This window comes from Pseudophryne corroboree, chromosome 4 (assembly GCF_028390025.1).
Source record: "Pseudophryne corroboree isolate aPseCor3 chromosome 4, aPseCor3.hap2, whole genome shotgun sequence".
In the NCBI taxonomy this organism is placed as follows: domain Eukaryota; kingdom Metazoa; phylum Chordata; class Amphibia; order Anura; family Myobatrachidae; genus Pseudophryne; species Pseudophryne corroboree.
In genome coordinates this window covers 93,338,792-93,349,390 of record NC_086447.1, presented here as the reverse complement: position 1 = coordinate 93,349,390, position 10,599 = coordinate 93,338,792, and the positions used below count along the sequence as shown (strand labels likewise).

General features: G+C 48.9%; 1 protein-coding gene across 2 annotated transcripts in view; it reads right to left on the bottom strand.

Moving 5' to 3' along the window:
* Positions 1-2,091: 2,091 nt before the first annotated feature.
* Positions 2,092-10,599, bottom strand: part of GCFC2 (GC-rich sequence DNA-binding factor 2) — a 59,820-nt gene continuing 51,312 nt past the window's right edge. For both annotated transcript variants that reach the window (XM_063915265.1, XM_063915266.1), the window contains 5 exons: positions 4,771-4,847; positions 4,481-4,547; positions 3,617-3,763; positions 2,772-2,896; positions 2,092-2,549 (listed from right to left, as the gene is read on the bottom strand). In XM_063915265.1, coding sequence (XP_063771335.1) covers positions 2,441-2,549; positions 2,772-2,896; positions 3,617-3,763; positions 4,481-4,547; positions 4,771-4,847 — 525 coding nt within the window. In that variant the 3' untranslated portion in view covers positions 2,092-2,440. The remainder of the gene's footprint in view (positions 2,550-2,771; positions 2,897-3,616; positions 3,764-4,480; positions 4,548-4,770; positions 4,848-10,599) is intronic.

Genomic DNA, 10,599 nt, shown 5'->3' with positions numbered 1-10,599 from the left:
AGCTTGCTTTTGTGCCCTGTCTCCTGCGGAGCCGCTATTCCCCATGGTCCTGACGGAGTCCCCAGCATCCACTAGGACGTTAGAGAAATCGTCAGTTAAGTGGTTAACAACCTTCTGACGTTTAAATCTGTCCGGTTTGTTAGAGGTAGCTTCAGGCTCTGGGTCATCAGTAATTTGAAGAATCAGCTTGATAGCCTCCAATAAGTCAGGAACATGCCCCAATTAGACAGATTCCCCATCAGAAGTATCTGGATCAGTATCTGTGGGATCAGTATACACGCCATCCTCATCAGACGAGGTGTCTGGGACGCGGGTGGATTGTGAGGAAGTAATGGCCCGCTTAGAGGACCCCTTGGTCTTAGGTGGGCGAGAGTAAGATTTCTGTTTAGTCAGTGAGTGGTTCAATTGCTGTAGCTGAGTGGACAGGTGATCTGCCCATGATAGATTAACCACCGGGATAATATGCGGTTGTACCGGCACGTGAGGTCCCATAGGGGACATAAGTCTAGTTACCAGCGTACTTAAGAACGTGAAGAAAGTAGCCCAAGGTGGGTCATTATGAACCCCCATTGCTACGGTCCCACTGTGGGGTGGGGAACACCCAGAACCTGAACCCACTGCTGCTATGTTTTCCTCTAACGTGTCCGCAGCATCACCACCACACAATGTGGGATCAGCCACAACGCCGTCGCCCCTTGTAGCTGACATACCTGTAAGCTCAAATCACAGGCAACTCAGTACATATCAGCAGTCTAATACCTTGTGAAGAACCCCCTGTCCAGTGTATCAGCACAAACAGAGAATTCAAGAGGTATATGGTGACTGAAAATCACAGAGAAAAATACTCAACAAGTATATCCTGTGAAACACCTATATTAAATAATAGCCCTGACGCACTTAGCCCCCTCAGGGTACAGAATATAGGGATAACAATCTGAGTGAGATACATAAAATGGAGGTCACACAGCAGCTACTGTATGTGCACACACACACACACACAGTCACATGTACAATGCAGAAATTATGACATGCAATAAAACTGCACTGGACTAGCAATACAAAGTAATACTAAGTACAGCTATACAATCAATAGATATACATCCAGTATTTACTGTGCATTGCTATATCACAGGGTACCTGTACTACATAACCCTGACTAAGTGCACTGTTTCTTAAGTATTCTACATGTCTGTTGACAGTGTTAGTTAAGTGTCAAGTAAAATGCACAGCGCTGACATGCAGGCGGCTTTACAGAGGAGGATTTGCCCAAACAGTCCCAGGATTAACTCAGCATGTGAAAATGGCGCCCAAACGCTGACAGGAAGTGAGGGAGAGAGAGATGCAGCTCCAGGGTGGGAACATTTACTGTAAATGGCGCCCAGGGGCTGGAGGAGGGGCTACAGGTCAGAGCCTTATCCCCTTGCTGGACTTCAGCACCGGGTACTGTGGGCCATATAAAAACGTTTAGTAAAACAGACCTGTGCCCCTGGTGGTCAAGTGGGGTCCCTATACGGCCAGTATCCACACCAGCGCGCGCAGCCCACCTCCCACCGGCCGCGCCGGATCGCGGTTTCCAGCGGGTCCCGCCTGGGGGACCCTCTTACCTCCTCCCTAAGTGCAGCCACGCAATCCAGGAGAGCTAGGGTGGTGTGTGTACCTGACTGAAGAAAACCGGAGCCTCCGCTGCAAGTACCCGGCAACTAGGACACGGGAGTATACAGCGCTGCTGGGGGAGGTGATGGAGCTGCAGCAGGAGATGTCTGACTGACATCTGACACTCACAGTGTCTCTGCTTCAGCCCTTGAAGTCTTCAAAATTCACTTATAAAAGCTCTTCTGAGGGCTGCTGGAGCAGCCCTGCCTGTTGTATGCCTGCACTGCATGGCACCAACTACAAAAGCGAGTTCCTGTGCAGAGGCGGGGTTATAGAGGAGGCGGCGCTATGCATCCTGGGAACAGTCAAAGCTTTTAGCCTGTTGGTGCCTCGGATCAAGATCCTACTCTACACCCCGATGTTATTCCCTGTGGAACCCAGTGTACCCCGCTGTAGAAACAAGCCTACTCCAATGTAACTCCATGCAAAAGCATAAAATGTTTTTGTTTTGTTTTTTATTAGTTACAAAGTGGAGAGTAAAAATGTCAAGTGCACCAAAATACTTTGTAGGTCCAGTTTGTTGCAAAAGCTCTTTTTATAGTTTTGCCCAAAGTATTAGTGACTCAATAGAAAAGGTCACAGCTCGCAGGATGGGGAGGAAATGCGCCTTTGTGACTAAGCCAGGAAGGAAACGTCTTGTAAACAACACATTAAGGAGTCTCTGGGAGCAGACATTAAAAACAGTTCATATGACCCAGTGCGTCTGCTCTGTCTGACACATGAGGGATTGTCTGCTGGAAGAAGAGTATAGATACTGCTGGTTCTGAACAGCGGAGAATCGTTCTGGTCATTCGGCTGCTCTTTGTCCTTCCATATTGTATTGAGCGATAACTTCCTCTGCGTAGTTCTGAGCTTTGATCTTCATAAGCAGTGACGCAAGAACCTCCATGTTGTTCCTGCATGTCCAAAGCACAGTGTGAGAACCAGGTAAACCCTTGCAAGCAATACACAATATTTTTTGCCACCCAGAAAATATCACCCAACAGTAATCATCAAAATGGACTACAAGAGTATTTTACTTACTCAAATGCTATGATTAGCTGGGTTAGTCCATCTCTACCATGACCCCCCCCACCCCCCAAATAAAATAAAAACCTGAACAATTTGTGCTCTCTCACCTGTCATCCAGTTTGTGCAGTGCATGGATGGACTGTACCAAGTGTTTGCTGAAATTTGCGATCCGTGCAAGAGATGACCCATTGCCAAGGCCCTTGAACCAGCTCTGGGGCAAACACTCTATTATCTGCAGAGATAAAACAAAACTTGTACAGTGAATACGACTTTAGAAATCTGGGCAGAACAGATGGTGTAATGGTTACTGCCTTACAGCACTGAGGTCTTGGGTTCAATTCCCACCTCAGCCCTAACTGTGTGGAATTTGCATATCTCCCCATGCTGGCGTGGGTTTCCTCCAGGTACACTGGTTTACTCCCACACTCCAAAAATATATACCGATAAGTTAATTGGCTCCGAACAAAAATTTACCCTGGTGTGTATGTACATGTGGTAGGGAATATACTGTAGACCAGGCATTCCCAACCACGGTCCTCAAGGCACACCAACAGTGCAGGTTTTAGTGATATCCAGGCTGTAGCACAGATGGTTAAATCAAAATAGCTAAGCTACTAATTATGTTACCTGTGCTGCAGCCTGGATATCACTAAAACATGCACTGTTGGTGTGCCTTGAGGACCGTGGTTGGGAATGCTTGCTGTAGACTAAGATCCACTGGGGCCGGGAGTAATGTGAATGGCATAATACTTTCTGCAAAGCGCTGCGGAATATGTGTCCGCTATATAAATAACTGGTAATAAGTAAATAAAATTACTATCACACTGTGTATCACACACATAAAGCCAATAGCTTCTATAAAACTAGATACACTCTGACTACACACATACTCCGGAACCTGTAACTGTTGATCAGTGTTGAACCCCAGCACGTAACACCCCCACAGTGCTACCTTGTAGCATTTCTCCACCATCCTAGAGTCTGGCTCTGCATTGAGAAGTATCAGCAGAAGGTAACGGTTCAGCAGTTTGTCCAGGCCTAGCTCTTGTAACGTTTCTTCCTCCAGAAACCCGTCCCAACACAGGACATTGCGCAACAACTGGGAAAACAGACAGAAGCATTTATCACCAAGAAACACAATTATCACCAAGCAGCGCAATTCCAAATGAGTAGTTGAAATAAAGTCGGAGATTGACTGTAAAAATAATAATCCTTGAGCGGTTGGATTAAAGTCGCCCTCTTGCTCCATTCTGGGTGTCAAGAAGTAAAAATGTAATAGGATCCAATTACTACAGAATGGTTAATTCAGGAATCTTATGTATAGGAGTTCTAGGGAAATTAGCATTCCAAAATCAGCAAATCCCGGGACTTTTCCATGACAGACGCAACACAACAGGAGCCATATTGTGCCGTGGAGTAGAGGTGCCGCACTGGGATACAATAATACTGTGTCACTGTCTTAGTGCAGGGTTCAGTATGAATGACTGCTGGACAGGATGCCGGCGGTCACAACACCGACACCAGCATCCTGATCTGCGAAATCCAGACAAGGGCGAGGTATGTCCCACCCGTGGTGCCTACACCTAACCACCCCTTCCCCACAGCATAGCCCTCCCCCTTAGTGCTTAAACCTAACCTAACCCGCCGGCTATACTTACAGTTAGGACTCTGGCAGTCAGGATTCCGATGTCGGTTTCCTGACCCTGTCAGGATTCCGACAGCCGGCATCTTGACCGCATCCCTTAGTACACAACACTATGGTTTAATAGTCTGTGAAATATTGTCAGATGTGTTCTCCTTTCTATACTGTACTTACCTTTACAGCCGACCAAAACCGTCTGTCCTGGAACTGACACTGGGGAGAAGCTCTGTCTTCTAATAATCTGTAAAAAGAACATGAGGAAATGTGCCTCAGCCCCTTATGGTCACTGCTCTGCCACCAGCTCCCTGAGCCTGTACACAACCAACACCACAGACATGACCCTTCCCATAAAGACGTACTCACTGTCCAACCCAGATGTCAGTCACCCATAGTCTTCCAAATCACACCTGAGAAAAAGGTCTCTTTCACTCACACTGCTCACACATAGAACTAACCGGACGTACCTTTTGGGGTAGATAGGGATATATACATCATCTTCTATAGCTTTCTTTAACCTTGAAACCAGACAGCTGACAAGACCCTTATACCCCCCCCCCCAAAAAAAAAGAAAGAAAAGAAAATACAATTACAAAATGCAAAATAACATAAGAAAAAATAGGATTTTACTTACCGGTAAATCTATTTCTCGTAGTCCGTAGTGGATGCTGGGGACTCCGTAAGGACCATAGGGAATAGACGGGCTCCGCAGGAGACAGGGCACTTTAAGAAAGAATTTGGATACTGGTGTGCTCTGGCTCCTCCCTCTATGTCCCTCCTCCAGACCTCAGTTAAAGAAACTGTGCCCGGAAGAGCTGACAGTACAAGGAAAGGATTTTGGAATCCAGGGCAAGACTCATACCAGCCACACCAATCACACCGTATAACTTGTGATAAACTTACCCAGTTAACAGTATGAAAAACAATAGAGCATCAGATCAACCCTGATGCAACTATAAATAACCCTTATGTAAGCAATAACTATATACAAGCATTGCAGAAAAAGTCCGCACTTGGGACGGGCGCCCAGCATCCACTACGGACTACGAGAAATAGATTTACCGGTAAGTAAAATCCTATTTTCTCTATCGTCCTAGTGGATGCTGGGGACTCCGTAAGGACCATGGGGATTATACCAAAGCTCCCAAACGGGCAGGAGAGTGCGGATGACTCTGCAGCACCAAATGAGCAAACACAAGGTCCTCCTCAGCCAGGGTGTCAAACTTGTAGAACTTTGCAAACGTGTTTGAACCCGACCAAGTAGCTGCTCGGCAAAGCTGTAATGCCGAGACCCCCCGGGCAGCCGCCCAAGAAGAGCCCACCTTCCTTGTGGAATGGGCTTTTACTGATTTTGGCAGCGGCAATCTAGCTGCAGAATGAGCCTGCTGAATCGTGTTACAGATCCAGCGAGCAATAGTTTGCTTTGAAGCAGGAGCACCCAGCTTGTTGGGTGCATACAGGATAAACAGTGACTCAGTTTTCCTGACTCTAGCCGTCGTTCTGGCTACATAAACCTTCAAAGCCCTGACCACATCTGGTAACTCGGAATCCTCCAAGTCACGAGTAGCCACAGGCACCACAATAGGTTGGTTCATATGAAAAGATGACACCACTTTTGGCAGAAATTGCGGACGGGTCCGCAATTCCGCCCTGTCCATATGAAAAACCAGATAAGGGCTTTTATGTGACAAAGCCGCTAATTCTGACACACGCCTGGCTGAAGCCAAGGCTAATAACATGACCACCTTCCACGTGAAAAATTTTAACTCCACGGTTTTAAGTGGCTCAAACCAGTGCGACTTCAGGAAACTCAACACCACGTTAAGATCCCAAGGTGCCACTGGAGGCACAAAAGGGGGCTGAATATGCAGCACTCCCTTTACAAACGTCTGAACTTCAGGAAGAGAAGCCAGTTCTTTTTGAAAGAAAATGGATAGGGCCGAAATCTGGACCTTAATGGAACCCAATTTTAGGCCCAAAGTCCCTCCCGACTGTAGGAAGTGAAGGAAACGGCCCAGCTGGAATTCCTCCGTAGGGGCATTCCTGGCCTCACACCAAGCAACATATTTTCGCCATATACGGTGGTAATGTTTAGCCGTCACTTCCTTCCTAGCCTTTATCAGCGTAGGAATAACCTCATCCGGAATGCCTTTTTCTGCTAGGATCCGGCGTTCAACCGCCATGCCGTCAAACGCAGCCGCAGTAAGTCTTGGAACAGACAGGGCTCTTGTTGCACCAAGTCCTGTCTTAGAGGCAGAGGCCATGGGTCCTCTGTGATCATTTCTTGCAGCTCTGGATACCAAGTCCTTCTTGGCCAATCCGGAACAATGAGTATTGTTCTCACTCCTCTTCTTATGATTCTCAGCACCTTGGGTATGAGAGGAAGAGGAGGAAATACATAGACCGACTGGAACACCCATGGTGTCACTAGTGCGTCTACAGCTATCGCCTGAGGGTCTCTTGACCTGGCGCAATACCTCTGTAGCTTTTTGTTGAGGCGGGATGCCATCATGTCTACTTGTGGCAGTTCTCACCGACTTGCAGTCTGCGTGAAGACTTCTTGATGAAGTCCCCACTCTCCCGGGTGGAGGTCGTGCCTGCTGAGGAAGTCTGCTTCCCAGTTGTCCACCCCCAGAATGAACACTGCTGACAGTGCGCTTACGTGTTTCTCCGCCCAGCGAAGAAATCTGGTGGCTTCCGTCATCGCCACCCTGCTCCTTGTGCCGCCTTGGCGGTTTACATGAGCCACTGCGGTGATGTTGTCTGACTGAATCAGCACCGGTCAATCGCGAAGCAGGGTCTCCGCTTGACGTAGGGCGTTGTATATTGCCCTTAGTTCCAGGATGTTGATGTGAAGGCAAGTCTCCTGACTTGACCACAGACCTTGGAAATTTCTTCCCTGTGTGACTGTTCCCCACCCTCGGAGGCTTGCGTCCGTGGTCACCAGGACCCAGTCCTGAATGCCGAATCTGCGGCCCTCGAGAAGGTGAGCACTCTGCAACCACCACAGGAGAGACACCCTGGCCCTGGGGGATAGGGTGATCAGCCGATGCATTTGTAGATGTGACCCGGACCACTTGTCCAACAGATCCCATTGAAAAGTCCTCGCATGGAACCTTCCGAAGGGAATGACCTCGTATGATGGCACCATCTTTCCCAGGACTCGAGTGCAGTGATGCACCGACACCTGTTTTGGTTTTAATACGTCGCTGACCAGTGTCATGAGCTCCTGAGCCTTCTCCATCGGGAGATAAACCCTCTTCTGGCCTGTGTCCAGAATCATGCCCAGGAAGGGCAGATGAGTCGTAGGAATGAACTGCGACTTTGGAATATTCAGAATCGAGCCGTGCTGTTGTAACACTTCCCGAGAGCGTGCCACGCTGATCAGCAACTGCTCTCTGGACCTCGCCTTTATGAGGAGATCGTCCAAGTATGGGATAATTGTGACTCCTTGCCGTCGCAGGAGCACCATCATTTCCGCCATTACCTTGGTAAATATTCTCGGTGCCGTGGAGAGACCAAACGGCAACGTCTGGAATTGGTAATGACAATCCTGTACCACAAATCTGAGGTACTCCTGATGAGGTGGATAAATGGGGACATGAAGGTAAGCATCCTTTATGTCCAGAGACACCATAAAATCCCCCTCCTCCAGGCTTGCGATGACCGCTCTGAGCGATTCCATCTTGAACTTGAACCTTTTCAGGTATATGTTCAGGGATTTTAAATTCAATATGGGTCTGACCGAACCGTCCGATTTCGGTACCACAAACATGGTCGAATAGTAACCCCTTCCCTGTTGAAGGAGGGGAACCTTTACCACCACCTGCTGAAGATACAATTTGTGAATTGCAGCTAACACTATCTCCCTCTCTAAGGGGAAAGCTGGCAGGGCCGATTTGAGGTAACGGTGAGGGGGCATCTCTTCGAATTCCAGCTTGTATCCCTGAGACACAATCTCTATAGCCCAGGGATCCACCTGGGAGTGAACCCACTTGTGGCTGAAATTTCGGAGACGCGCCCCCACCGGGCCTAGCTCCGCCTGTGGAGCCCCAGCGTCATGCGGTGGATTTAGTGGAAGCCGGGGAGGACTTCTGTTCCTGGGAACTAGCTGTATTGTGCAGCTTCTTTCCTCTACCCCTGCCTCTGGCAAGAAAGGACGCACCTCGGACTTTCTTGCCTTTTTGTGATCTAAAGGACTGCATTTGGTAATACGGTGCTTTCTTAGGTTGTGAGGGAACATATGGCAAAAAATTTGACTTTCCAGCCGTAGCCGTGGAGACCAGGTCCAAGAGACCGTCCCCAAACAATTCCTCACCCTTGTAAGGTAAAACCTCCATGTGCCTTTTTAAGTCGGCATCACCTGTCCATTGCCGAGTCCACAGGACCCTTCTGGCAGAAATCGACATTGCATTTATTCTAGAGCCCAGTAGGCTAATATCTATTTGAGCATCTTTCATATATAGGACAGCGTCTTTTATATGCCCCAGGGTTAGTAATATAGTATCCTTGTCCAAGGTATCAAGTTCCTCAGATAAGGTATCTGTCCATGCTGCTACAGCACTACACACCCAGGCCGACGCAATCGCCGGCCTTAGTAAGGTACCTGAATGTGTATAAATGGACTTCAGGATACCCTCCTGCTTTCTATCCGCAGCATCTTTTAGGGTGGCCGTATCCTGTGACGGCAGGGCTACCCTCTTGGATAAGCGTGTGAGAGCTTTGTCCACCCTAGGGGAGGATTCCCAGCGTAACCTGTCCGTTGGCGGGAAAGGATACGCCATAAGCATCCGTTTGGAAATCTGCAGTTTTCTATCTGGAGATTCCCAAGCCTTTTCACATAACTCATTTAGCTCATGTGAAGGGGGAAAGGTCACCTCCTGCCTCTTTTCCCCATACATATAAACCCTCTTGTCAGGGACTGGGTTTTACTCTGTGATGTGCAACACATCCTTCATTGCTATAATCATGTAACGGATGGCTTTAACCATTTTAAGCTGTAACTTTGCATCATCGCCATCGACACTGGAGTCAGAATCCGTGTCGATATCTGTGTCAACAATTTGGGATAGTGGGCGCTTCTGAGACCCCGACGGCCTCTGCGACATAGGATCAGGCACGGGCTGAGACCCTGGCTGTCCCAAGGCTTCTGCTTTATCCAACCTTTTATGCAAGGAAGTAACATTATCATTTAAAACCTTCCACATATCCATCCAATCGGGTGTCGGCGGCGACCCCACATTCATTTGTCCCCGCTCTGTTTCCACATAGCCTTCCTCGTCAAACATGCCGACACAAACGTACCGACACACCACACACACAGGGGATGCTCTATTTGAAGACAGTCCCCCCACAAGGCCTTTTGGAGAGACAGAGAGAGAGTATGCCAGCACACACCCCAGCGCTATATGTCCCAGGAATCACACAGTAACTTAGTGTTAACCCAGTAGCTGCTGTATATACTGTTTTTGCACCAAATTTATGTGCCCCCCCCCCCTCTCTTTTTACCCTCTTCTACCGTGATTCTGCAGGGGAGAGCCTGGGGAGCTTCCTCTCAGCGGAGCTGTGGAGAGAAAATGGCGCTGGTGAGTGCTGAGGAAGAAGCCCCGCCCCCTCAGCGGCGGGCTTCTGTCCCGCGTTTGTGTAAAAATATGGCGGGGGCCCATGCATATATACAGTGCCCAACTGTATATATGCCCCTTTTGCCAAGAGGTCTCTAATTGCTGCCCAGGGCACCCCCCCCCCTCCCTGCACCCTACAGTGACCGGAGTATGTGGGTTTAGTGTGGGAGCAATGGCGCACAGCTGCAGTGCTGTGCGCTACCTCATATGAAGACTGGAGTCTTCTGCCGCCGATTTCGAAGTCTTCTTGCTTCTGTCACCGGCTTCTGTCATCCGGCTCTGCGAGGGGGACGGCGGCGCGGCTCCGGGATCGGACGACCAAGGGTGCGATCCTGTGTACGATCCCTCTGGAGCTAATGGTGTCCAGTAGCCTAAGAAGCAGGACCTATCTTCAGTGAGTAGGGCTGCTTCTCTCCCCTCAGTCCCACGTAGCAGAGAGTCTGTTGCCAGCAGATCTCTCTGAAAATAAAAAATCCTAACAAAATACTTTCTTTTTAGCAAGCTCAGGAGAGCTCACTAAGTAGCACCCAGCTCGTCCGGGCACAGATTCAAACTGAGGTCTGGAGGAGTGACAGAGGGAGGAGCCAGAGCACACCAGTATCCAAATTCTTTCTTAAAGTGCCCTGGCTCCTGCGGATCAAGTCTATTCCCCCATGGTCCTTACGGAGTCCCCAG